The sequence below is a fragment of the Aphelocoma coerulescens genome, chromosome 1A (assembly GCF_041296385.1).
Source record: "Aphelocoma coerulescens isolate FSJ_1873_10779 chromosome 1A, UR_Acoe_1.0, whole genome shotgun sequence".
Taxonomy (NCBI): domain Eukaryota; kingdom Metazoa; phylum Chordata; class Aves; order Passeriformes; family Corvidae; genus Aphelocoma; species Aphelocoma coerulescens.
The window spans coordinates 53,274,890-53,302,432 of record NC_091014.1 but is presented as its reverse complement, the minus strand read 5'-3'; the positions used below and the strand labels follow the sequence as shown (position 1 = coordinate 53,302,432).

The following is a 27,543-nucleotide window of genomic DNA, read 5'->3' as shown; positions in this document are numbered from 1 at the left end:
TTTGGAGCTAAATATTCCCATGCCACTTGTATGTGGCTTAGCTGGTGAAAACAAAGCTGTTATCTGCCACAGCCCTTCTAGATTACAGGTCCCTTTTCCATTGTTTCTGCTGAAATGTCATCTGGAGTTTCTGTACGGATGTTCAGGGTTGAATCCTGTCCCCGGTTGCTCATCAGTCCAATAGGTTGTTCTTGCAGAGCCCAACAAAGACACAGTAGCTCGTGCTGTATATCTTGGTGCAAAACCTCAGTAGATAAAGCTTCGGACTGGAGATGTGTGCAATTTTTTATGCTACAGGCATACAAATGAAAACTTTTTTTCATATGGCTCCATTAAGCAAGCACGTTGTTGTAATTTTGCTCTCTTTCTGGTGTAAATAGGTGAGGTTGGGGAAGGCTGAGGCTGGGCAGTCCCCGAGTGATGAACTCTTCATAGGTGGTGACCTTCCCCTGGCATTGTTACTGCTGAATTTGGAACCAACATGGTGTAGGGTAACGATGTTAAATTCTGAGACTTTGCTGTCAGACTGTGTTGCTCGCTGACATGTTTTAGGCCATGGCACTTTCCATCAACAGAGACACTGATGTTCTTGCTCAGGGAATGGCGTTCCACCAAATTAAAATGCCTACCTTGTGCTCTGAAAGCCATGCTGCTTCTCACTTTTCATTTTGTGAATCTTCTGTTGCACCAGTCCCACAGAATTGCTGTAATGTGCCTCTTGGATCTGCCCTGTTACAGAGGTGAACCACGGAGAAAATTCACCTGCGTGCAGAAAGCCAGCACAAAATGAAGGGTATTGGTCAACTCACACTCGGAACTGAAAAATTCCTCTTTGAACATTGCGTATGTTTCGTGCTAAACTCTCTACAAAGGTGATTTTCACAGAGAACATTATGCACAGTCTAAAATTGTCCTTGGTTATCAAAAGCTTAAAGGAGTTGCACCATGCAGTTAAAAGCAGAATTTGTTGCTCTGTCTGCAAACTGCAGCACTGTCCTTTGGGATAAAAGGTGCTTGAGAAATGGAAGTTATGATAATAGTGAAAAATTACCTGTCTGTCTGTGTTGTGAGGTGGTGCTCAGAGTCACATGCACGCAGAGAGGGAAAGAATGGGCTCCTGGGAGGGGAGTTTTCATGAGGGCCCAACACTGACCCGTGTAGAGTGGGGATTCTCAAGTTACAGATGGAGGGAGGAACAGCTTCAGAAGAACAGAGCTGGTTTGAAGTTCAGGTGCTGAAAAGTGGTAGGCTGGAGTTCAAAGACAGGATTATTGGCTAGTGTTGCTTTAGGAGTTGGTGGGGGAAGAGCTTAAGGCCAGAGCATTACTGCATTGCTGATTTATCAACACAGCCAACACTGTGGATGGTGTTTGAGCCACTTCTAAATCCAGCTGCTGGCAATGAAAGGCACATTTAATCCACGTTGTAGATTGTTTGAAGAGGTATCTGCCTCCTGGTCTCTCCCTGAGGCTGGGATTGCTGAAATTGAAAAGGAAGTGAGAGGGAAGATTTTAACTGTTTCACAAACTCTTCTCCTTTGGAGGGGGCCAAATTCCAGTAGCACCTTTAACGTTTGTGATATTGAAAAATGAAAGGTTTTCTACTCTCTTGCCCCCTGCAGAGAGAACCCCCACTGTCTCATCTGTATCTAAGGGACAGAATCAAAGACAGGATTTGTATTTAAATAGTTTAGTGTTAAAGTGTGTTCTTTTCCTCAAGCTGGGATTAATGGTCTGCACTTAGGAGTTCCAGGATCCATCTGCGCTGTTGGCTCTGATCTCTCTGCAGCAGGCCACCACTGCAAGATAAAACATTGAAAAACAACCCTTATTAAAGTAATTCTCGTTTAGTCTATTTCTTCAATTGTCTTCCATGAAAGAGTATCATTGTTTAACCAGTTCCCGTAGGGGTTAATTCCCCTCCAATTTAATACCCGTATGCTCTGTTAGCAGACAATGGGGCTGACACTGCCTGTGGGGGGGGTTACAGACTGAAGCTCCAAAAATGCAAGAACAGAGGGCAGTTCTCAAATCCAGGCCCAAGATGCACCTGCAGGGTAACACCAAACTTTTGGAATAAGAGTAAGACAGAGGGTGACCCTAATCTGCAAAAGGTATTAAAAGTAAGAATTAAAGAGCATCAGTAGGTTGACAGGGAGCATAGGGGGTGAAAATGTTTGGAACAGCTGGAAAGCTGGAGCCTGAGAATAAAGCACCAATGTGCTTTAGGGTGTTGTGGTTCAGTATTGATGTGTATTGAAAGCCTAAGGCAGTAGGTTGGAACAGCAGGCATACAGTGGATCTCAGCTCAGCTACCTACTCAGACCTACATGGGAGGCCCTGACACTGAAGCAATCCCAATTGCTCTAGAACAGATTCATGTTGAATAAGCAGAACTCTCTGTGGACTGCCAAAAATTTGCCTTGGTGCTTCATAGCTCTCATCAGTCACATGGATATAAATATACCTATAAGCAGCAAAGAAGAGAGTGCTAACAGAATCCACTAGGAAGCATGTAAACATCTTTTTATAGTTAGAAGTGATTGTAACAAATCTCAGAACTAAAATCCAGTGATGTTATGGCCCCTCTTGTGGATCACTTTATTCAGAGATCTTTAGTCAAGTGCAAAGGGACTCTGCAAGCAGGAAATAGAAAATTTAGCCAATAAATAACTGCTTTATACAGTTAACACACACAGAACCTAGTTAGGATTTAATGAAATATTAGGCTAAACATTAGCATACCCCTCACCTGTGTAAAGGGACCCAAAGATTCTTTGCAGGCATCAATCAGAAGTGAAGAGTCAACCTCCATGGTTGCCATCTGCCACCAGCTGGCTCAGGACTGATGGCACTGACAACTCAACTCAATGACCCAAATGATTCATGACTGGTCCTCAGCTAGACTGACTATCCCAACTAAACTATGATTTTGTTTTTCCTCTGAGATTTTATATCTTCCTGTGTTGGTGGTTTTCCTCTGGAATCCCTGGGCTAATGCTGGTGCAGCTGCAGAGCTTTTGCCCTGCAGGCTTTTCCCAGCACATTCTCATCAGTTTAAGTTGTGCTGTCTCAGAGCCAGGCCCTGGATCCTTGTTACACAGGTAGTTCAGTGCCTGGGTTGTGTGTCAAAGGAGGAACATTACAGCATGTATTGTGGAGAAGGAGGGTTACAGCAGCTTTTTGATTTTAAAGTGGCAAAGTTCTGAAGCTTGCTCAGTATCAGCACTTTCTATTTTGGGGATCTTGAGTCAGTTCTAATAGACAAGAAATATCGAACCCTAAGTAGGGTTGTTCATTTGTTTGTACGGTGTCTTTCTAGAGCTTTCTGGTTATGAATGCTTTGGATCAGGCAAGTTGGCACTTCCTCTCAAGCCATAAAGACTGGGTGTTTTTGTAAGAATTGAGATTAGGTAGTGGAACCTGTGGCTTTAGGATCTTTGTTCCCAGATGAACCTACCTTAGAAATCAGAAAAGTTGCTTCTATATTGGAGCTGTCTGATGGTCTTCAGAAGCTGTGCTGCAAGAGCATCTGCCAGCAGTGCACTTGCTTAATGTGGCACTGCCTGGCTATTTCTTGGCTTGTCACTAGCAGCCTCACCGCTGGGCTGTGGGGCACATGACCCAGCCATGGGAAATCGGTAACTCTTGATTATAAAAATGGTCCTGCTGGGTACCTCCGAGTAACACAAGCAGGAAGTGGTGAAGGAGCAAAGCTCATCTTGCCACTTCCCCTGCCACATTGCTCTGGTGCTGAAAAGCAGGCTTTGGTTTGCAGGCTGTCTGATACATTCCAGACTCCTGGGTTACCAACACTGAGGTAGGCTAACTCTCTGCCTGCTTCAAAATAGGAAATACAGCCTTTCTGCAAACAGTTTTTTCGTACCTGAAAGTTCTCATCACCCATGCTAAGCCATCACAATGAAAAAACTCTTTCAACCTTCAGTATTGTGGCCCTTGTCCAAGAAAAAAAAATATGTATTTACTGCAGCCCTGTTTGCTTTGTCCACAATTTGACTCACTCTTGAGGTAAAGTGTAAGTACCTGCAGGGGGCAAATGCATTTTTCTGTTGCAGGACATTCACTTGCTTTATTGGGAACTGTGACAGGATAATGGTTGGTCTATACATGTTTTTCCCATGAGATTGCTCTAGAGAAAGAGATCTGTTGGAATAAGCATACACTATAGGTTGTTTGTACTTCTGACTTCAACTAATTATAGCCTCAGCCATGCCCTCTCTTCTAGCTGCTAATGTCTTCTCATGTCTAGTGACTGATGGCTGCTGTAGTTGGTGCGTGCTTCTCCACAGTCAAATCACAGCACTGCCTATCAGCTTTCCAGAGGCTGGACTCCACAATCCCACTAGCTCATAGATATTGACAAGTATATACTTCTTCCAGCTTTGCTCTGCCCCCAAGACTCAGTATGGAAGCCATCGCCAAGTTTGATTTCACTGCTTCTGGAGAAGACGAGTTGAGCTTCCAGGCTGGGGATATGTTGAAGGTAAGTACAGTCCCAGGCTTGACTAAACAGCATTTCTGAGACTGCTTCTAGATCTTCTTGTGCCTCCATTTGCCTTGGCAAAACAGTTGAAGACACATCTATAAACTAGGATACAAATGCAGGATACTCATCTCCCATAGGGTTTGCAATAGGACAACAATTCCCAGGTTACTTGAGTCTGCGTCCGCTTTTCTTGATTTTATGTCCGTAAACTGTGGATTTAGTTGCCCTGCAGTCCTCTGTTAGTCACCAGGGAAGGGTAAGTACCTTTGCTGGGGCAGAGATCAAGATCTTTGGTAGACAGATTTTGAGGGTCCTCTCTGTTTTCATTGATCAGGTAAATCGTCCACAGAGACTACATTATGATGACTATGTCTAAATGCAGGATGACTTCTGTCCAGAGGGATTGCTGTCTTCCTTATTTCCAGCTCTTAAACTGTTTTCAAAACTGTTTAAAAGATAACCATTATCCATTACAGAACTTACTAACTTTTCACTGTTAGTAATTATTGTTAGATGCTGCAGGGGTTTTAGACGGTTACAAATAGAAGAGGAAAAGTCCATGAGACAGTCTGTTACACACATAATGGAATACTTCAAGAGGTCCTGGTCTAATAATGTTATACACACTCTTGCAGGAATTTAGCAATGGGGCAATGGCAGAAGTAGCATTGATCATATACAATACAGAGCATCTGGAAGTCTCTTTAAACTTGATTTGTATGTGTTATGATGGAACAGTTCTTGTTAATACTATGGAAGTCCCACAGATGAAGTCACTTGAAGTTTCATTGTAATTACTTATCCACTTCTCAGCCCCAGAGATTCTGTTTCAGTTGAAAATACCTGAGTATTACTCCTCTCTAAGGCCTTAACTCCTCCACTGTCCAAAGGGATGATGTACAATAATAGGATGTAAACCCTTGTTTGGCCAGGGAGACTTTGCTACCTCTCTGTTCAGTCACAGATATTCCAGTTAATAATCAGATATTGGGTGTCAGCCTTGCCTTTTCCATCACCACCATTTTTTTTTTTTTATTGGCCTTTTAATTCTTGGCACTTAGACAAAGATGATAGCATCCAGAACTCATTAATACCAAATTTTTCCAAAGATCTGTGAGAAGCTTCTGGAGAAATCACTGCCTCTCTTCAGCACAGATAAACACTCTTATTCCTAATTCTTCCCCAGTCAGTCCCTATTATCACATGACCTTTACTGATACCTTTTTTCCCAGGAGACTTCCATCGAGTCCCTGGCTGGGGTGATGGTGTTGACCAGATCACTTTTCTTTCTGTTCCTCAATTTCCCTTCCTGTAAAATCATTATAAGCTAGAGCTTCCTTCCAAAGTATGCTGGAAGCTACTGATAAAAAGTGTCAACACTACACACCAGTTTTATTATTATTAGTTGTCATAGAGAATTCACTACCAGAAAAATCAAACCGCCTCTTGCTTTAATGTCCTTGAGGTGAACAAAATAATACCTTAGCCACCCAAGCCATAGGAGCAGTAAATCAGCCTAACAGCTCTGTTCTGGCATAGGCACGCATACATTCATACCCCATCATGAGCCCCCTCATGCTGCCTGCAGCAACCTGCTGATTTATAAAGGAGATAAGATGAAGCATTGATGTAGAGATTACAAAACAGGAAACATGAGGCCCTCAACCAGCAGCGACAGGAGGAAATCCACCCTCTTACCCCCCCACACATCCTTCTCTGAGAGAATGACACACTGAGAGAAACCTGCCAGCCCTGCAGTGACAAACAGCAGGTGGGTCTTTCTGGAAACCTCACTTCCAACAGAGCAGGGCCTGAGCATGAGCAGGAAGTAGCTATCATCCCCTATATTTGACCACAGCTGTGAAGATCCTTAACCCAGCGCCCAGGCATGAGGACAGCAGTGACTATACAAATAGGGAATTCCACAGCTTTCTATTCCTTAACTTTTCTGAATCCAAATGTTTAAAAAAGGCCTACGTGGCAGGGAAGGCAATGAAAAATTGGCTCCAGAGACAGTAACATCCTGTTGCCAATACGAAGCAGTTAGAATGTGCCTTAGGCTCCCAAAAGCATGAGATTGGCTCACAAACTAAGTATTATTACTGTTAACAATAGATTTTAAATTAAGGCTTTTCCACTTGCTTTTTCCTTCTAAAACTGTCATGGCTCATGCTTTTAGGCTCCTATCCAAAACCAGAAAGAGCAGAAACATGGTCTATTTCATACAGCAGAATCCTGTCCCAGGAGTTGGAATGTCAAACAAAACACCAAAGACCACAACATTTTCAGTAAAATCCCAGTGTGGTTGTATTCCTGTCCTCTCTCCTCTAGCTTAGGGCTGTATCTTGGGCCGTTAGCCAGGGTGTCATGAATTTGTGCCCTCCCTGGTCAGCAGTGAAGTTTCTAAGGACCATTACAGTTAACATTAATGTGAGGACACTTGAAGCTGCTCCAGTGTGTGATGTGGACTCACTTCCAGCTATCCTACAATCTCCTAAGTATAATAGGGTTTTGAAAACACTTTTTGCCTCCTTCTTTTATCTACCTTGGCATAGCTTGGAGCAGCTGAAGATTTAACCCTCAAGAATCTCTTGTGAAATGACGTGTGAGAGCACATGGTAACATCTGTGCAGTCATAACACACACTGATACAGCTGTATATCCCTCCATACCCATATGGAGGAGGAGTTTTCACAGATAGTTTCTTCTTCCCTTTTGAATCTGAGCTGCTCCAGTACCAACTATAAAAGGCAGCACAGAGAATAACTTAAACCCCTATTAAGTCTTTCAAAGCTGAATTTTTCCATTTCACAGGCAGCAGGGACACAAGGACAGGCAGTCAGTCAAAGCGGTAAAGTTAACAAGCAGTCTGTCTAATTCTGCTTGGGCTTTTTTATTGCTTGTTTGTTGTGGAGTGGTCATCAGCCACTAACCTTGTTGTATTCTGGGTGGGAAGTAGAGAACATGTACTATTTTCTTTTATTCTTACAAGGCATTATAGGTTTCTGCCAGAATCTTGGTTACTTTTGCTTTTCTCAGGAGACGTATTTATTTCATCCGTTTCTCTATTGCAGATTTTGAGCTCCCAGGAAGAGTGGTACAAGGCTGAGCTCAGGAGTCACGAGGGCTACGTTCCTAAGAACTTCATTGATTTCCATGTTCCCCCGTAAGTGTGACAGAAATGGTGTCACCACCATGGCACATTCCCACTGAGTGCTGTCGGGGCACATGTGCGTGCACACGCAGAGGTCAGGCCAGGGGAAGTGCTGGGTATAACATCCTGCACTTTGGGGCCAGCAAGGATTGCCATAATGCTACACACATTTCTGCCAGCACAGCGTATTTCTACCCCAAAGCATCCTTTGTTCTTTCAGAGACAAATGGATCTCGATGATCGCTGTCACTCCCAAGTGACTCTTGTTACTGCTGCTGAGGGATGCTGGGATGTGGTAGGAATTGCGTTTAGATGTCCTCAGAGAGAGGGAGAATAGTCATGATGTGAAGTCTTGGCAACAGAGACAGAGGCTAAGCACAAAAGGAAGAGCAAGAGATCTTTCTGAAAACGAATTACAAAAAAGAAATTCCCTCCCCCTTCGACTCTTAACGACACTGACTCCCTTTTCCCACCCTGCCGCTGCATTCCCTCCCCCCGGCCAAGTGCTTGTGAGTTTCTCTCGGTGCGCTAGAGGTCAGTGCAATGCTACGCGGCCGTGACAGCTGGTGTTACTTCTGGATCGGCAGAGTTGATAGACCAGACATGCTGCCCTGCTCTTTCTCTCACGCTCTCTCTCTCTCTCCCTCTCTCTCTCTCTCTCTCTCTCACACACACACACACAAACAGATCTGTCAGAGGACAGGTGTACCTGCATTTCTCTGGCACTGCACTTTCAGAAAGAACTGACGCCTGTTGAAATGCATGTTAAATGTGCTCTCCAGCCCTATGCCATAAATATGACCATGCATGGGATTTTTACAACCTTTCCATTAGCAAAAGTGCTCCCAGAAGCACCTCTCATTGTCCTCTTTTTTCAAAAGTGCTGCAGCATTTCGGGGGTGAACAAGCAGAGCATGCACCAAGCCCGGTACTTGTGGCTGTAACGCGCTGGTGCCCTGAGCAATCATACTGGGAGCACACGGGGATTTTGAGGTTACAAATAAGTGCCTCTGTCCCCTTTGGAGGTGGCACTTACTGGCCTTTTTGGACATAAGCCAGCCTGCTTGGCAGAGCTGAAGGACATTATTAGTTTGCTGTGCAAATATGGGCTTGTACTTTTGGGCCTCAGGGGGACGAGATCTTCCAGTCAGTTGTTCTTGTTCACTCTTTCACAGGGCTGTGGCATCACTCAGGAGCACTGGCAGCTTCTTTTTTCACATGCGTTTTTCTTGGGTTGCTTTCTTTGTGCAAGAGCTGCGAAGAAATATTTCCCCTTTGACACTTTTCTAAGCATCAGGTCTGCACTTTGAAGCAGTTCAGGCCAGATGACAGAACTAGAACTAGGGAAGAAAGCTGCCTCCTATTTTTGATGGATTGTTTTTGCCCTTTTCTTTCTTGTCAAGTAATCATTGAGACTGGTTATAAAGGCTCATTGAAATCTGATTTCCCTTTGCTAATGATACATAGGTAAACTGTGATGATAATAAGAAACTCCAAAGTAGAAATTACAGACCTTAGGAAATTAACAGTCCTTCATTTTAATGCAATACAGGCAATTAAGCATTACGTATAATCAAAGACTGCAGATTGTAGATCTTATTAGCTATGGAGTGGACGTATGCAAATGTATGTGATTTTTTTGTTTTTCTCCTGACATTGTATTCTTTTACTATTTATGGTGACTTTCTCATTATTAGCCCAGTGCCTTATGCTATCGTTTGTTATGGCTGGCTAAATTTGCATAAGTGTGCTTATGTATTCTGTGCTTCTGCAATTTCGTGGTATTGTAACTCTTGCAGGAACCAATTTATTAGCACTAAAACTTTCATGGCTTTCTTCTGCTAAAAATTTATGTGTCTTCCATGCAATATATCCATCACAGCCCAGTAATTTTCAATCAGTTTGCCAAAAAGCAATTTGATGTATCTGTGTGAGAATTATGTGTGTATATATGTATACATACACATTTGTAATTTAAAATTTCTTTGACTAACACCGTATTGTACTGTGCCTGTAATTACAGTTTCAGCTGAGTGTTGCTTCTTAGCAGGCCAAAACTTACACTGTTCTCATTGCATGTACATGCTTTTACTGCTCAAAGAAAACAGTCTGCATACATCAAACCCCTGTACCTTAGTATATCCACGGCCACTGGGAGTAGCCATGTGGGCTCCTCTGATCCTTTTGTTTTCTTCCCTCCATCCTGCTTATTCACATTCTCCCTACCCTCAACTTTTTTATTCCTCACCTTAATTCACATCATTATTCACATTGCCATGATTTTTCCCACTTGACAGCTGGTTTGATGAGAAGATATCCCGCCACGAAGCAGAAAACCTTCTCATGAGCAAAGGAGTTGGCTGCTTCGTTGTCCGAGCCAGTCAGAACTCTCATGGTGACTTTTCCATCTCTGTCAGGTATCTGCTTCTCACAGCATATTCCTGCTTCTTTTCCTGTTTAATGGTGTCCCTAGCCTCCTCTTTACAGGATTCCTAAAGTGATGTAGCCTCTTGAGATGTTTCCATGCTGCCAGTCACTGGTAGTGCTGCTGTGTTGTGAATGAGAACAAATCAGACATCTGATTCTCACATGTTTCTGCCTCTTTTCAAGTGACACAGTGAATGCCCCATTCCAAAGCTGCATCCCCTGATGATCTCCTTCTCTGAAGGAGCTACAGCAAAGCAGAGTGGTACAGGGAAAGTCTCCCACAGTGCTTAACGTGTGTCTTCCATTTGTTTTAATTCCCTGACAGCTCTGATTACTGAATCCAAGAATTCAACTACTACCTATTAAGAGATTACTATTACATTGTTAACTTATTTCCCACAGGTCGCTAAACAGCCATTGGACAAGGAATGGTTTTCCATTTCTTGCAGCCCAGCTGCATTTCAGCAACTTGCTGAAGCCTCATGCTTCTCAGAGCATTTGCTTCTAAGCAGAGCTCTTAAATGATGATTGGTTTCCCAATTTTCAGTCAAACAGTTGATAACCAGTTTTTTAATTAGGGTCATGATTAACAATGTCTTTTCCAAGTGGTGTGTACTTGCTGATTCAGGCAGCTCAAAAAGTATCCAGGAGGAATGCAAGAAAACATTCTGGTTACATTTGCACCGATGAACACCAACAAATTAAGTACAGTCAGGCTCTTTCTCTGGCCCTGAAGTCAAGCAGTGTGGCAGAGGTCAGATCTGTATGGCTACAACCTCTTCACCCCAGCAAACAGAAGAGCTGTATTCAAGCAGCTCCATGTGAACAGTTCCTGTGCTGTTCAGTCTTCCTGACCGTGGCCCAGCACTATCTAAGGGAGAGCTTTTCCATTTAAACCACAACCATGCTAACGCTTAAACAGCTTGGGACAGCAGGATAGCATTCAGTCCCTGCCTGTCCCCATTTAGTTTATTTGTGCAGATGTAGCCTCTGAGAAGAGTGGTTTGAGTTCCTGGAGTTGCACAGAGCAAGGAGGTGGGTACCAAAACCAGACCACATCTGGTGTAAAGAGGAATTGTACACATCAGACAAGAGGTGAGAGGAGGGGAGGTGCAGGGGGAATAAGGGGCAGAAGGTTGAGATTGTTAGTTTGGCTTGTAACAGCACTGGAAATTTCCTTTTTTTTTTCTTTTGGATAGGGAGAATGACCTGTAGTAATGACGTTGCACTAGATTTTATGCAATTTTAAAGCTTAGTGTGTGGCTTCACGTTACACACCCCATGGTGTGTAAAAGTGTACTACAGGTCTTATAGTCAATGCAGACCAGATGTTAACAGGACCTGCAGAGGCCTTGGGTAGACTACAGTTGCACTTTTTCACCCTGGAAACTCCTGTGGCCTTTATTTCAAAAGAGAGACTTTAAAACCCTATGCTTTGTTCTGATAGTGCTTTGTGACTGGGCAGCCCTGGGACACTCTGTGTTTGCAAATCGATGAGTCTTTTGAAATAGAGGCACATCTGGGTCCAGTACGTACAAGGACTGCCACTGCATGACTTTCCAGAAGTCTCGATTTGGCCAAGCAAGAAGTTTTGGTACCCTTCTGGAAAATACTTTTTCAAAAAAGGTAGAAGTGCAATCTGTTTGATGATCTCTTACTTTTCCATTGGGATCTAGGCATGAAGATGACGTGCAACACTTCAAAGTGATGAGGGATTCAAAGGGTAGCTATTACTTGTGGACAGAAAAATTCCACTCGCTAAACAAGCTGGTAGACTACTACAAGACAACTTCCATCTCCAGGCAGAAGCAGATCTTCCTAAAGGACAGCAGCCAAGAAGAGAAGGTAAACACAAACTGTTAGAAGTTTCTCAGTCAGAAACCTTTCTGTGGAAGAAGTTCATCCCATGAGAATGTCTAGGGATGGAGAGGAGGAGAGTCTGTCCCTGGAAACCCAGCCACATCACTACACTGGCAGGGCCTGAGACACAGATTTTTAGTGGAGACAGTGGTATATAGAGTTATATAACTGTGCAGAATTTTTTGATTCTTCAAATCTGAATAGAAGTGCTTTGCTAAAGCTGTGCTACGACCTCAGAGTTGAAATACTAAGATGCCAAGGAAAGCAGGACTTACCTTATTGAAATGCCTGGATTTCCTAAGAGCAGGTACAGCACTGACTGGTGGGTTGTGACTAAGAATTTGAGTCTGGTTTCTTAGTGTCCTTGCACGCACCCAGAGTGCAACTACAGCTGCAAATTTGTCTGCTCAGAAGAATTGTCTGTCTTCCGCTACCGAGCAAACACAGGAAAAGGAATGTGGAGGGACAGAGGCAGAACCTGGAGCAGTTAACCTGGCTGTTAGGAACTGGAAAGTACTACTGAGAAGAACATAGCAGATCTGGGAACAAGATGTGCCTTCAGGGAATGTATAGTCGATGTTTGAGAAGGCAGAGAAATGCCAGTCCAGTGAATGCCTGGTTTTGTGCCAGGGGAACAAGCAAATGACATAGCAGAGACTGCTACACATTGCACTCCCTGTGCTGGGAGTGAACATGCCTGATCACTGCAGTAACCAGAGTCCTGCTTTACTGGACTTTACTGGGAAACGGATTCTGGTGTTAAATTACCAGGATGTGCAGACAGAGGCAAGGCACAAAGTACATGACCTGCTGACTACAGCAGTAGAGTTTTATAGGCTGCATGTGGGTCATTCTTGCTGGCTCAAAAAGAGAGATTATACATTTTTCAGTCTGAAGAAGGGGGTTTGGGTTGTTGTCTCTTTCTAGACCACTTATACAGAGCTTTAAAAATGCACTAGTAAGGTATTAAAATAGAGACTCTGGGACTTGTAAGAGAGAGATCACAGTGATGAATAGTCTGGGGAAGGAAAGAGACTGTATGCATGTATATCAGTAAAACAACCTGTTTGGGCTGACTGTGAGCAGGAAGGGAAAGAGATGTATTTGCTCCAAGATGCAGACAGGCAAATGCAAGAACAGAACTCAAGCTTGCTTTGGCAAACTCTGTACATTTGTTATGGTGATGGGCACAGCAGGGTATGTTTAGCACTCATCACAGTGGGGTTTCTGTTACAATTCAAATTTCTAGATGCTATGTGGAAACTGATCGTGATGAGGGGGGGTTCGGTCGGGCCCGGCCGGTCGGAGAAGAGAGATCTCTATAAGCAGATCTTTGGAGCACACAGTTTATTGCAAAGGGCGTGGGTACAAGGGCACTGCTTAGAGCTGCCAGCTGCAGCTCCAAGCAGGCCCAAGGTGTAAGAGAGAGAGAGAGAGAGAGTGAGCGAGAGGGCTAAGAGCAAGAGCAAGAGGCTAAGAGAGTTAAGAGCGTATGAGAGACGAATTAAGAGAGCTAGAGCAAGAGAGCGAGGTCCTTGTTACAATACAATGAATCATCTTCTGTACTGAATATTCTAATTCTCACTAGCCAATCTAATACAAGGTACAAATCCTATAGCATTTACATACAGCCTATAAGAGTTATTACATTACCATAGAGTGTTACATTTTAACTTCTAAAAACTACTCCTTGGACCCCTTCTGCTGAGCTAGTAGGGTCTGCTCTGACCCTTGGACCTGTCTGCAAGCAGAGGGTATTGTCTAATCAAGAGGGGATTACCTTCAGCCGGCTATACCATTGTTTTCTAGTTGTTCAGTAACTAAGACTTTATATCTCAAAGGTGGCCTTCATTTCGATGTCGCTTATAGTTTTCATATTCCCAAAATCTTTTGTCAGGCAATCATATTTATAAGGCTTTCCTGTTTCATCTTCCCCAACAATGCTACAGCCATATGATAAAATGATTGTAATATATAGATTTCAGTGCAGAGACAAATGAAGTCTAAGGGCAGTATTTAAAGAAAGAGCTTGGCTTCTGTGTTGATCCTCACATCAGTGGCCATATTTGCAGCCCAGCACATCTCAGTACTATCCTGACTTCAGATGGAGAGTGGCTATGACAAAGATCTAAAATACAGGATTCCTGATTTGTCCGTCTGTTCAGAGAGGTGGGATCTTTTACTTGAAAGAGCCTCCAGAATAGAGGGTAGTGGTAGTGATTGGTGTGCAATGATTGCACAGCTTTAGTCAAGGATGTGGTAGGAAGCAAAACCTGACCTCACTTTTGTGATCTTCCTTCCATCAGGAGAGGCGTGGTGGGAGCCTGGAACGGATAGGTCGGGAAGGATTCCACCTGGGAGGAGCAGCTGGAGAAGATCGTTCTGCTATTTCCAAGAGATATGTAGAGCATCCTATTCCCATACTGCAGCAGCAACAGGTACTACCAGGAACAAGGGGCTGGGACATCAAGCCCAGGCACATGAAACATTGGCTTTTATTGCTTGGTAGTGAGTGAACAGTCACTTTGTCAAAAATCTGCATCTCTCAGCTGTGCACACAAAAGAGAACTTGCTTCCTAGATGTTTCCTACTTCTACTCTCCATATGCCTGGGCCAGTTTGGGTAGGAACCCAGCGTGCCAAGAATATTTCTCTGCCTGTTTTTAAGGGTTCTTACCCCCCTGAACAACACTATTTTAGGTTCAAACCTTGGAAAAAATTACCAACAGTCAGACAAGAACTAGAAAATACAGTGGTATGAATTAGGTGATAGACTACTATATAAGATTGTCACAGGGTGAAAAATTTAGAGGTTTTGGGCTTCTCTTTGCAGTAAATAGATAGGAGTAAAAAATATCAAAATGGAGGATTGTTGTTGTTCTCTAAACCTTCTTCTCCTTCTTCTACTACTCCATGTTCTGCAGTAAAAGTAGTTTGGAATGATTGGATGGAAAATTCCACAGTTCCTAGTCGTGTTACTGAATAATTGGTAGGAAAGTGAAAATAATGTATGTTTTTAGTAACTATTGGTTAAAATATCTTTAAAAGCTGTGTAAATCTTGATAACTCGAGCTCACTCCTGCTTTTCTGTCTTCTATGCTGTACCTGGGTCATGCAAGTGGCTCTGTTCCTCTGATAAGACTTAATAAACAACTATCTGGAAGCATTAGAACTCAAGGAAAAGTCTCGGTTTATCTTTGAAACTCCTTGCAAGGACTTTCAGCAAATTCTCTCCCATCAGGAGGGACTTGATTTACGGCACGGTTCAGTGTCAAGTTTGTGTTGATATGACTTCAGATGTGTGGTCACATGGCTACTTTTCTTTGAACTTGATTTTGTCTCATTCTTCTTTGGCTAATTTGACTACTAGATTTATAGGCTTGCTTGCTGTCCTTTACACTGTGGAGCAGCCCAAGAAAAGGTAAAGTAGTGAGTCCTCAGATACAGTCAGCTGCATCAGCATCACTAACTTTCCACCAGCATATGGGACAGAGGAAGAGCAAAGAGTGGGCAGGACTGGGTCATCATAAGTCCAGATTGACTAAAGTCCCCTTGGCAAGCATGGCTTTTCATCTGTGAGTTAGAACAACCTTAGTTTTTCTCCAAAAGTCTCAGAGACCAAAAAAGCCCCTCTGACTGTTTTTCCCAGCAGCTGTGAAAGACAGCTGAGGACAGTCAACTTTCAACTCCTAAGAAGTAAAATCCAAAATAGAACAGTCTAAGTTAACCTCTTCCATGAGGGTCATTGCTTGCAGAACTGGAGCACAGGGACTGTGTTGGAAGCTGACATCTAAAATTACTTATTTGGGGGCTTTCCCCTGATTCCGTGGCCACTAATGACTCTTAAATCCTCTCATTTATACATCTCAGGATATACATATGTCATAGTTTAATCTCAGCTGGCAACTAAGTACCCTGCAGCCACTCAGGCAGTCCTCCTCCTGCTGGTGGGAGTAGGGAGAGAATCGGGAAAAAGGTAAAACTCGTGGGTTAAGAACAGATTAATAATTGAAATAGGGTAAATGATAATAATAATAATAGTCATTATTATTATTTTCTATTTTTTTTAAAAGGAGACAACAAAAAGAGAGAGAGGAATAAAAATCAAGAAAATAAAGTGATGCACAATACAATTTCTCATCACCCACTGACTGATGCCAATCCCTGACCAGTTATTGACCTCTTCTGGCCAACTCCCCCCAGTTCATATACTGGATATGATGTTCTAGAGTATGGAATATCCCTTTGACCAGACACTGAAAAGTCTTTGATTCAGAATGAGCCAGTACTTAACAACAACTGAAACATCAGTGTCTTATCAGCAGTATTCACATACTAAATTCAAAACACAGCACTATACCAGCCTACTACAAAGAAAATGAACTCTATTCCAGCCAAAACCATAACAACATGACTTTTCTCTTGCTGTTTTCTTTCTAGGAAAGATATGGTGGGAGTCTGGACAGGAAAGACATGCTGCAAGGACTAAGGGATCATGGCCAAGGAAATGCAGGAGCTATGCAACGGAGACACACAGACCCACTGCACCAGCAGACACCGGTAGGTGATGCACCTGGAAGGCCTCATCTCCCCAAGTCAGTGGGGGTGGTCCTTTAGCAATGGCCAAGCAGTCTGGATAATGTCACCTACATGGAAGTTGCATGAGGAGTAGCATATTATGCCTGCCAGGACATGTCTTACAAGACATTTCTGAGTCTCAATACTCTATCCCAGCCACTTGAATCTGCTTCTGAGGCACTCTGAGGGTAGGACTACAGCATTATATGGGCATAGTTCTGGTAACTGCTCTCAAGGTCAGTCTTATGCAGCCTCAGTGGAAGAGGGAATTTAGCATGAGCTCAGCAAAATAGGTATCTGGGATGTTGGAATGAGCACAAGCTCACCCATGGATTTCAATCAAGCATGAGTCCAGTCCAGCAGAAGACATTTCTGAAAGCCTAATGACCTCTTCTAGGAGAACCTCATGTCCATTAATGCAAAGGACTTTGAATTATCTTTGCCACCACAGCCAGGCAGTGACTGGTGTCAGTAGCTAGATGTGCAGTACATTTTTTAAGTTCTGTGGAGAGCTGCCTCATGATACTGTACCATGCTACAGTGCTCCTTCTGTCTTTCAATGCACTTGTAGTCACACTGTCTCTTCCACTAATTTTTGCTGCAGTCCTGAAAAGGTTTGAGATCACTCAGCTCTACTTGTCTGTGCCTGGCACATCCTCTCAGACCTACTTTGCTGTCAAAGAGGGACTCACCTACCTGACACCCTTGGCTGTCAAAGCCACTTAGCACAGTGGATGTGGGCACAATCCAGATGTGTCTCTGCAAACACCTCACACCACTCCCCTACCTGGATCCATACCTGGCACTTGACCTTCAGTAACTATCTGCTCTGCAAATTCCCACTATGTGAATGCCCACATAGAATATGGTGTCTTTCTTTGCCTCAGCCTGTTATTCCACTGCCAGCTCCAAAGTATTTCCCCATCAACTCAGTGTGACCTAAGGCATGCTCCTCTTTCTTGAGGAAATGTGCACCTTAGCCCACAACCAGAGAACCTAGATCCAAGGAGAGAAGGGAAGGACAGCAGACCTTTCTCAAGTGTGAGTGAAAAAGAACAGATTGGATTAGGAGATTTGGAACATGTTAAAAAATAGGGGCATGCCCCTTTTTTTTTGCAAAATCCCAAATCTTTATTGTAATCCAGCTCAAAATACAATGGTTTTTATCTCTGAGAGGCTGTGGCAATGAATAACAACATGCTCTTACCTGCCACATCCCATCAGTGATCTAGAAGCCACAAATCTAATTATAGGAAGGTCTATATACCCAACCAAATAACTAGGAGCCAGGTCTAAGCAGGGCCCTGAATGGAAGATTTATCAAAAGTTAGTCTGTCTTCAAGCAGACCATTTCATCTGTCCCTGCCAGATATACCTCCTAAATTATCCATGCCCCGTGGTTTGGATGCCAACAATTTCCCAGAAAGAAGCCTAAGCCATGTCCTTTAGAACATGATTTCTGGCCAAAATGGGAGACTGACTGCAAAGTCTCTCATGATTAAGCTCTCATAAGAAAAAAATCTAACCATAGTGCACATTACAGTGCACACCCCAAATAAACTGATATACCCAAACAGATCCTAAATCCTTTTGATCTCAGGGGCCTCACCTTGGGTAGAGTCTGAAGAAGATTTAAGACCCTCCCCTATGCCACAAAAGTGCCTGAAAGAGCAAGTATCCTTCTTTATCCTTCTTTACAATGTTCTCTACTCTCACTTGCATGCTGGCTCTCTCAGTCCTCTGCTGGCTGAGAACACATTTTGATATCCATACCAGCACCAGGCCAGCTCCCTAGAGCTATTCCCTTATAGTTACAGCCCAGCAGGACTCAGGCAGGAGCCCTCCTGTGCTCCCAGAACTGGCTTCAGACATGGCTGTCCTGGCTGCCCTTACACGGCAGAGGCAACAGAGCCATGGGACCACGATTTCCTGTGGACCTGCTCTCAGTCTGACTTTTCACCTTATGGTGCAAATACCCACAAATACACTGAGGCTGCTGAGAAACCAAACACCATCCCTTGGGTGTCCCAGTAAATTGGTCCCTCCTTCCTGGCATCTTGGCCACTTCCAGGTTTAATTGCAAGTTGGTCTAAATTTCAGCACTGCTTGTCCTTGCTTAGTGAACATACTTACTGGGGCTTAAGAGGGGTGACAGGAAGATGATCTGTAAGACTCTGGCTCCTTGTTCCCCGCCTGTCTCTTCTTTCCAGCGAACGCTGTGGGTCCGTGCCTTGTACGACTTTGATGCTATGGAGCACGATGAGCTGGGCTTCCGCAGTGGAGATATCTTAGAGGTTCTGGACAACTCCAACCCATCCTGGTGGAAAGGACGTCTGCGTGGGGAACTGGGTCTCTTCCCTGCCAACTACGTCACACCAGTTCTGCTGTGAGGGCACAGTATGGCCCAGAGGGCCGTGCTGGAGCTGCTCTTCTGACATGACGGGGACAAAGGAGTGCATCTTCCCTTGCCACCAGGACATACACTGTTTTTTGTTTTGTCTTAATTTATTGGCAATTGGTCTTTTGAAATGTTGGTATGAAAGAGAACCCTTTGAAGAAGAATTTTTTTCCCCTATTTTTCATACTTATGAAGGGGAAGGGAGCAAAATCTTGGACTGTTCATTGAGACTTTGCTGGGTCCTCCCTGCCCTGTCACCTTTTGGCTAACTATTGACAAGTTGCTGCAATTAGGTTTGTTCTGCAGAAATGCCCCTGAGAAAAGTCAGGCTTCAGGTTAACTTCAGGTTCAGTATTCAAGTAGCCCTATCCCTTCATTTTGGATCTGGTAGCACTCATAGTTTCTTCAGGCTCCATTCCACCTTTCTTTCAGAGGCAGGAGGAACACCCATGCAAATTAAATGAACCTTGGCAACCACATTAATCCTTCAGTTAGGGAAGGAAAGTGAGGGCTTTAAGTTGAGGCAATCTAGACTTTTCTTAGTAGTTTCTGGCTTACCCATATCATACTGTGTGTATGGACTGTATGGATATACCAGATGAAGGGAAAGAATCCTGTAAACTTCTGTACAAACATACAAGTGATGAAGATATGGGACAGCAAGGAGCTACTTTCCTTGCTTCTTCTGATAGTCCTGCTCTTCTTTCTGCACCCCGTAACAACTTACCCCATTTTCAAGTTGTTCTTTTAGGTACCTACACTTCAGCTAGATAGCCTGATCAGAGCAGATCAGGCCCTTCAGCTGAATTAGTATCCACTGGATTGGATTACAGTTAATATCCCTCACTGGTTCCTTTGGTAGAACTGAACTGGGGAGAGATTGGAGAGAAGAGGTTCCTCTGGTTTAGTAGCAGAAGTTCTTTCCCTGAGAACTTGCTGTGTTGAGGATCACTGTGTACACAACTCTGGCTTACTAGAGAAATGTCTCATCCAACAGGCTAAGCTGTTACTTTACAGTATGCAGAGAATAAAGCTGTAGCCATCAAATAGTCTGTTCTCTGTTCCAGTTTCTTTTGGATAAAATAAGGTAAATGAATAGGTTTTCAAACACTTGCTGAGTGAATGCCCAGATGCGATAGAAATTTATTGCAAATGTACATTTAAAATGATCCAAACCCTGTGAAGGGGACTCTACTGCATAACTAGTGCTCAAGCACGTTGATATTAAACAAGCTGCCTGAATTTTTCACATGTGGGACCTTAGCAGTCAGCAAGGAGAAGTGATGATTAATCATTATTGAAAAAGAAAGAAAAGGCAAGTGAAAACCTCTAAAAACAAATCAGATTCAGCCAAAAAAAAAAAAAAAGTTATCTTTTGTTAGTCCCAGTGGGAGAAAAAGAACCCAGGAAATAGGTTCTTGGTGAAGTCCAATTCAATGTAGCTGGACTGAATAAAGCTGCCAGCTAGACAGAATATTAGCACAAAGAACCCATTTTGAGAGAACTCCACCAAAAGCAGATTATTAATGGGTGAAGTAAAATGCAAGTATTTAACAAGGCATATAAACTCTAAAGATAATAGAGAACTTAGAAGGACACATTAAGAGCTATTGGCTACCACAGTGGTCCAGGGAATATGACTGCCTGGGCTGGACTTGCCCCTGTCCTCTTGCAGGAGCTCTCTTCTGAGCCTTTAATGTCTTATTTTGAAGGGAAGTCCATGAGGCTTCTTTTGGAACAAGATACCTTATCATTTGTATGAGGGTGTAACCTCCGTGGCTCCACAGTTTGAAGAGTGTTTTGGTGTGATTTGCCCTTTCTTAACCTTTTTGTGTGTTGGTTGGTTTTTTATTAAGGTAGTTACAACTTTGGAAGAGAGAGGGTTAATATTCAATGAAAGAGGGAGAGAGGATTAATGCCAGGAGGAGACGGAAGCAAAGAAACCAGAGACTAACAAAGGCAAAGGAGGAATAAAAATGATGAATCTCATATTCAGCTCTGGCTGAAACAAAAGATATGGTGTATTCACAATTATTCCCATCATGTCAAATCATCTTTCAATTAATTCCTTTTTTTCTGTATTAGTTACTTTTAAAATTAGAAGCAATGTCTCCTTTTCCTTTCCTCAGCACTCTAAAGACCCTCTTGGTAGTGAAGATGTAGTTGCACAAAATTAATTGAAGATAATGCACTTAGCAGTTTGATAGCTCTTCTCGCATTTGAAACCCCTTTACAGAGATTAACTAATTAAGCAAGTCTAAGTAATGCATTGCAAGTAGCCCCATGTTAACGCATGATTCATTTGAGGAAGAGGTAAATTTTCACGTGATTTTTTTAATTGATGTTTAAGGAATTAATACTTAAGGTAATTAGTATTAAAGGACTGCACGCTAATTATGGACAACATACCAGCACCACAGTAAAATCATGATTTCTCATTATCAGCAGCATCTAATGACAGCAAAACTACCAGGAGGAGACGGCCTCACGGCGTCTGTTTTAACTCCACCAGTGCCCCGCTCTGCTGCCCTGTGCAGGGGCCAAGCTCGGGGCTGCCATGCCCTGTTTCTCTTGCCTCTGCTTTTGGCCTTGCCTGCTCCCCCAGCAGAGGCAGTGCTGCCTGCATTTACTGCACATGGCAGTAGCTGAGAGGCACAGGTGACAGCCTGCATTTTTGTACCCTCCCACAGTAAAAGTTGTTTTTCTCTCAGCAAAACAACAGTGCTAAGGATCATGGCTATTCCCAAGTCAGTGGAGACTCCGGATACAAGGGGAGGTGTGGGGAAAGTGGGGAATTTTGCAGGGGATAGAAGGGGCTGTACAATGGAGAAGTTTTCTGTGCCCCATGCCATTTTCTGCCCATGAAATTCTCTCTCTCATAGATTAAGCCACTTAATAAGGAAAAAGGGAGACACTCCTCTCCTCTAACCATATACCCTGCCAACCTTCCTGCTCCTTCTTCCAACAGGTTTTAATTGTAGCACAATCCTTGTTAATATTGTGGTGATTCACTTACATCTCAGAGACTATTGCCCTTGCAAGAGGCACATATTAGCTATCTAGGACTGGAAGAGCCTTAAGGTGACAGTGCGCTGCACTGAGCTCAGCTGACATTTGTCAATGTTTCAGAAAGAACCAAAACCACTAGAACATATCCCAAGAGAGTGTGAAACCAAAATGGGGAGGAATAAAGAGGGAAACGGGAAGAGTATTTTGTTTCTTATTTTTCTTAAGCAAGAAAGACAGTTCATGAGAAAAGAAAATGTAAACAGAGATAAAAGTACAAAAAGTATGTGGGAAGGCAAGCATTATTATAACAAGTGAAACAGAGGAAGCTGGACTTGCACTTGGAAAAATAAGTTTGGTGAGCACAGCTGAGCTGTGCTTTCTCCTGTCTGAATGAAACTTTTGCCTATGTTCTGCTGCAAATCCATATTTTGCTTAAAAATGTCTCTGTGATTAATAAGGCTGAGCTAAAAAGAGTAAATTTCCTTTCACGTGAAAGATGTGCAGGCAGTTTTCTGTGCCACAAAAGAGAGGTCTCTCTGCATTGGTGTCCATGTTTACTGTAACAGCTGTGCTCACTGGACCGTGCTGCAAAAACCACGGGATCATGGCTGGTTCCCATTGGACTGCTCACAGGTAAGAGCACAGGGGAGATGATCCTCAGGGCTGCCACAAAGTCAGCACCTGCTCAGGCTGCTAGGCCAGCCTCCCGTGCCAGGAAAACAAGTTCATGGGTGGTGGCTGTTGTTTTTTAAATGCAAAGTAGTTCTCAGTTTCAGTGGGCTGTGCAGGAAATTTGAAGCTTTTCACAACAGCCACCTGTTCATGATTTTTTCCATTTAGCGGCACCTCTCATCCTTCCTCCCTAACAGGATCCCAGTGCTGCCGGCTCTTGAAAGGCCCTTTTGCCTTCAGCCCTTGTGGAGAGCAACCAAGGATGTCAGAAGTGAAAGATCCAGCAGCCAGGAATACATGGATTAAGCAGCCTTGAATAGCAATGTGGCATCAGCTGGGACATTTTGCACTGCAGGAGCCATGCCCCAGCAGGTGTAGTTGATCTCAAGGCGAAGGGTGATCTCTACCCCGAGTGGGAAGCAGCAGGTCTTTAGTAATGTCAGTGTCACATCATAGGGGCAACAAGGATGTCTGGTGGGACAGAATTGTGGCCATCTGGGCTAGGGCTGTGCTCAGACTCTTGTTCTGCTTTTGCAGCTCTTTGCCAAGGAGCCTGGGTTACACCACACTAGATGTGAGAAGTATTTGGCAATGCTGCCCATCCCTGCCCAGTGCAGCCCCAGAAGCCTCCATGAACTTCTTTGCAGCTGCAGCCCATCACCTTGCTTCCCCTACGTCCCCCTCCTGGGCCCATGGCCCAGCTTGTGCCTCTGTGCTGAGAGAAAGTGCTCTCCAGACATCTCATTTCAAATATTTGTTCAAAGTGGTTGGCTCAGGTGCTTTTAAATGAAATTCCATAGAGGTCAGTCGAAACCATTAGTGTTCCCTAGGTGATCCAGGCAGTTACATTTACTGGTTAAAACATAGGCATGGTGTAAAGAGCTTCTGACACCCAGCCTATCCTTGCTGCTGAAAACTTTGCATTTCAGTGGGGAACCATGAACTGAGTGCATGATAAAGCCTTTAATAGCACTGAAGAAGAGGGCAGAGCATTGCCAATTTCTCCAATTTTTTAGAGGCAACTTTCATGTGACAGAACTCATGAGCCTTAACTCACATCAAATGCAAAAGAAGTTTCTTACATAAGCAGAACTGCCAACAGAAAACAGTCAATGACTTATCTGTGAGCTACAGGGTAGCAGGGAAACAGGCAAGTGAAAGAGGAAAGGTCACTGACCTTTGCATGCAGAGAAAATTCAAAGCACGTTGTCTGCTGTCATTGTGCAAGTGAGAGGTGCTTGGCTCGTGTCCAGCCTGCCAACATGAAAATGCAAAATTTCACAAATGGCAGGCATGCAGGAATCCTTGTAGACATGCAGAAATAAAATTAGCTCAGGCGACAAAGGGAGGAAGAAGAAACAAATTAAAAGATCCCTAGCTATCTTGCGGCTTCTCCCCACTAGTCCAAGCAGGCTCATTTCCACCAGGATTTATGAAAGAGCCATGGCAGGTTTGTTTGTCACAAACAAAAATGAGAGCAAAAATGGGGGGAAAAAAGCAGTTTAGGACTGGAGTCTACTACTATGCACTTAAAGTTATAAAATAGTGACAGTGTCCTGATATCATGACTGAAGTTTGAATCTCTGTTTAAGTGGTGCTTCTGGGAAACCTTTCAGTGATGTCTATGATTCATGCACATCTATGAATTCTGTGATTCTATATCCATCCACAGAAAAGGAAAAGAAAAAGGAAAACCCATGAAAAATATTGGGTACCTTCTCTCCTGATCGAGAGGTCATTTGCAATGTATCTTTTATATCTGTGCTGTACTGAATGTGTCATAACTTCCTTGTGCTACTAACCAGTCCCTCTCCCCAGTCAAATTCCTAGAAGAGTGATACTGCAGTGCCAACAGGTAATAGCAAACAGCCGGAATCAGTGTTTGGTGCCCCTTCTCATGGCTGAATGTTTTCTGCCAGGGGTTTTTTGTTGTTGCTGTTGTAGCTGTTGTTGGGTTTCGGGGGGGTGGGGGGGAAGGGGGGGAGGTTGGGAGGGGTGGTGTTGATGTTTTTTGCAGCACACCAAAAGTTTGGTTGCAAAATGCTGAGTTAGAAGTAGACTGCACCAGTATTTTGATTTTTTTTTTTCTTTTTTGTCTCGTCAAAATTTATGGAGGAAAAAAAAAATCAACTGCAAGTTTACTACCAGCACTAAGGGATTGGGAAACTGCCCTTTGCTCTGCCCCTTCGAGAGTCATTTTCATCAGAGCTGAGTGGGCGCGTAGCTCGTTCTGCATTAGCAGCTTTCCGCACTCACCTGGCAGAGGTGTGAATAAGAGGGGTGTGCGGCAGCAGAGAATCAGCTCTCTGTAGCTGCGTATCTGTGCGTGTATCTGAGCTTGCCATTGTGAGGGCAGCTGTTTGCGCTTTATCGGACGGAGATGGCCTGCTAATTACAATGGCCGTGATTTCATCAGAGCGGGTGAGTCAGTCCTTCAGCTCGCTGCCGCCCTGCACAAAGCCATCCGCTGGTTTTCTGCCGGGGTGAGGAGGTGAGTCAGCGCACCGACGGCTGCACAAAGAGGCCCAGGGCCAGCGCGGGGCGAGCAGTGGGAATGCACAGCCAGGAGGGGAAAGGGTAAGACGGAACCTCCCCGTCCTGGCAGCAGGAGCTCTTAGATCACCTCGTCCTGGGCTGCGGACTCAGCAAAATGAAAACTTACCTGCCAGTGAGGTTGCCAGAAAGCCTTTACATGAGTAGGCGATCCTTTCTTTAAAGCTCGTTTGGGAGACCGGAGTGCAGGCAGGAAAGGGGGAAATAACTCGGATCTGCTGTAGACACTACCTCTCGTCCATGGAAGCTTACAGAAGCTCCAGTTAAGCAGCTGTAAGAATTTTGGGTTGGTTTTGGTTGGGTTTTTTAAACTGCAAATTAAAGCAGGGAAAATAATTTGATGATAGTCTTGATAGTCAAGCTCTCAGTCATTCAAGCTATAATCAACATTAAATCTGAGGAGAATGGATCATACGCACCAGTTCTCAGGAGTAAAAGAATAAAAGCGAGAGACACCTCGCTGCCCAGTGAAATCGCTGAATTATTAGTGCCACTTGTTGCTGATGCCTCTTTTTCTGGGTGGGGTGCAGCTATCAGTCACGTTTATCAGGTTGGAGAGCACGCCAGGGCTCACCAGTTTAAATCTTCAGCATCAGCTGACCAGAATAATAGCTGCATATTCTCATTTAAAATGTGCATGGCTTGTAGAGCACAGGCATTTCACAAACACTCTGGAACACCAGTCATAAACACCTTAAATTTAGGGCTCCAAAAATAAGAGGTAGGGCTCCAAGACACACAGAGGGGTGGTTTGCATTTCCAAGAAAGGAAGTGAACTGAAATGAAAAATCAAGCAGTGAAATGAAAATAAATTAAATGAAACTTCACTGAATGAAATTAAACGAAATTAAATTAAATCTCAGGATTTCATTTCCGGAAAGGAAATGAAATCAAAAATCAAGGAATCAAGTGAAATGAAATAAAACTTCAAGGAATGAAATGGAGTGAAACATAACAATCAGGACATTTCCTTTCATGTAATGAATTTTCATTCAAGGAATGAAAAGGATATCAAATAATTAAGTCAAATGGAATGAAACCTACAGGAAGGAAATTAAATCAAATAATGAAATGAATTTTCATTTCATAATAGAAAATGAAATGAGAAATCAGGGAATGAAATGAAAGAAATTGAAACTTCATGGACTGAAATTAAGTTGAAATGGAATTAAACATAACAAAATGAAAATAAATGAAACCTTGAGATTTCATTTCCTTTCATGAAATGAATTTTCATCTCATGAAAGGAAATGAAATGGAAAGGAATGAAATGAAACTTAACAATTAATTGGAATGAATTAAATAAAAAATTAAAAGAAATGTAACTAAATGAAATTAAATAAAAATGAAAGGAAATGTAACAAAATGAAATTAAATGAAATCTCAAGATTTCATTTCATAAAAGGAAATAAAATTACAAATTTCATCTGATTTCATTTCATTACATTTCCTTTCTTTTTTTTATTTCATTTCTTTTCCATTTATTACATGAACTTTCAGTTCAGTTCATTTCATTCCTTCATGAAAATTTCCTTTTATTCCATGAAACTTCTTGTCATTTAATTTCATTTTTTGATGTTTCATTTCATTTCATCTTTGGTGTTTCATTTCCTTTCATTTTTCATTTTCACTTCATTTCATTGAATTTTCGTTTCATGAAAGGAAATGAAATCTTGAGATTTCATCTAATTTCATTTCATTATGTTAATTTTCACTTCACTTCATTGCACTTCATTTCACTTCATTCAGTTAAGTTTTGTTTCATTTCATTTCATTTCATTCCTTGACTTTTCCTCATGAAATTTCATCATGAATTTTCATCTCATGATTTCATTTAATTTAATTTTGTTACATTTCATTTAATGCAGCTGTCTTTTGTATATGAGAACTTCACATGTATGTTGACCACTCGGTTACTCTGGGCGTGGCTGCAAAACTCTTTCCCATAGGATGTTTACTCCTTGTATGGACAAGGCCTGACTGGCTCAGCACTGCAATCACCACAGCCTCCCGTTCGCATCGTGCCACTCTCCCTTCACACTTCCACATCTGCTGGGACCTCTTGTTTTCATCATTGTAGCTTCTGGCGTCTTCATCCTGCATCCACAGCTTAAATCCTTCATTTGGTTCTTTAATTCATTCTACAGTGTTCCTAAAGTTCACCATCCCCATCACTTCCTTTCTCAAGAGTATGTAGATTTGTAGATTTGCTTTCCATTTCCTTACACCTATTGTGGCCATGAGTGTTGTCTCTCTTTGTGTGTGTGGGGAGTTTGTTTTGTGTTTTAAGTTTTGCAGGTATTATTTTAGTATTTATTCTTACTGTCTCCAAGGTGCTGTAAGCACTTGGGAATGCTAAATCCAGGCCAAGACCAAGGCCCTGTCAT

The 27,543-nt window shown here is 43.1% G+C and overlaps 2 protein-coding genes and 1 long non-coding RNA gene across 9 annotated transcripts in view; 2 read left to right on the top strand and 1 right to left on the bottom strand.

Moving 5' to 3' along the window:
- The window catches only part of GRAP2 (GRB2 related adaptor protein 2), a 103,662-nt gene extending 83,419 nt beyond the window's left edge, over positions 1-20,243 (top strand). For all 6 annotated transcript variants that reach the window (XM_069002759.1, XM_069002764.1, XM_069002761.1 and 3 more), the window contains 7 exons: positions 4,401-4,503; positions 7,581-7,672; positions 9,958-10,077; positions 11,764-11,932; positions 14,254-14,385; positions 16,387-16,506; positions 18,735-20,243. In XM_069002759.1, the coding sequence (XP_068858860.1) occupies positions 4,401-4,503; positions 7,581-7,672; positions 9,958-10,077; positions 11,764-11,932; positions 14,254-14,385; positions 16,387-16,506; positions 18,735-18,914 (916 nt within the window). In that variant the 3' untranslated portion in view covers positions 18,915-20,243. The remainder of the gene's footprint in view (positions 1-4,400; positions 4,504-7,580; positions 7,673-9,957; positions 10,078-11,763; positions 11,933-14,253; positions 14,386-16,386; positions 16,507-18,734) is intronic.
- LOC138104041 (uncharacterized) lies at positions 1,711-25,980 on the bottom strand. Its single transcript, XR_011147926.1, has 5 exons — positions 25,576-25,980; positions 25,266-25,467; positions 24,860-25,078; positions 23,781-23,857; positions 1,711-1,798 (listed from the first exon to the last, which is right to left on the bottom strand). It is a non-coding gene; the product is annotated as an uncharacterized lncRNA (long non-coding RNA).
- The window catches only part of FAM83F (family with sequence similarity 83 member F), a 44,114-nt gene continuing 41,506 nt past the window's right edge, over positions 24,936-27,543 (top strand). For both annotated transcript variants that reach the window (XM_069002756.1, XM_069002755.1), the window contains exon 1: positions 24,936-25,024. The gene's annotated coding sequence lies outside the window, so the exon portion shown is untranslated. The remainder of the gene's footprint in view (positions 25,025-27,543) is intronic.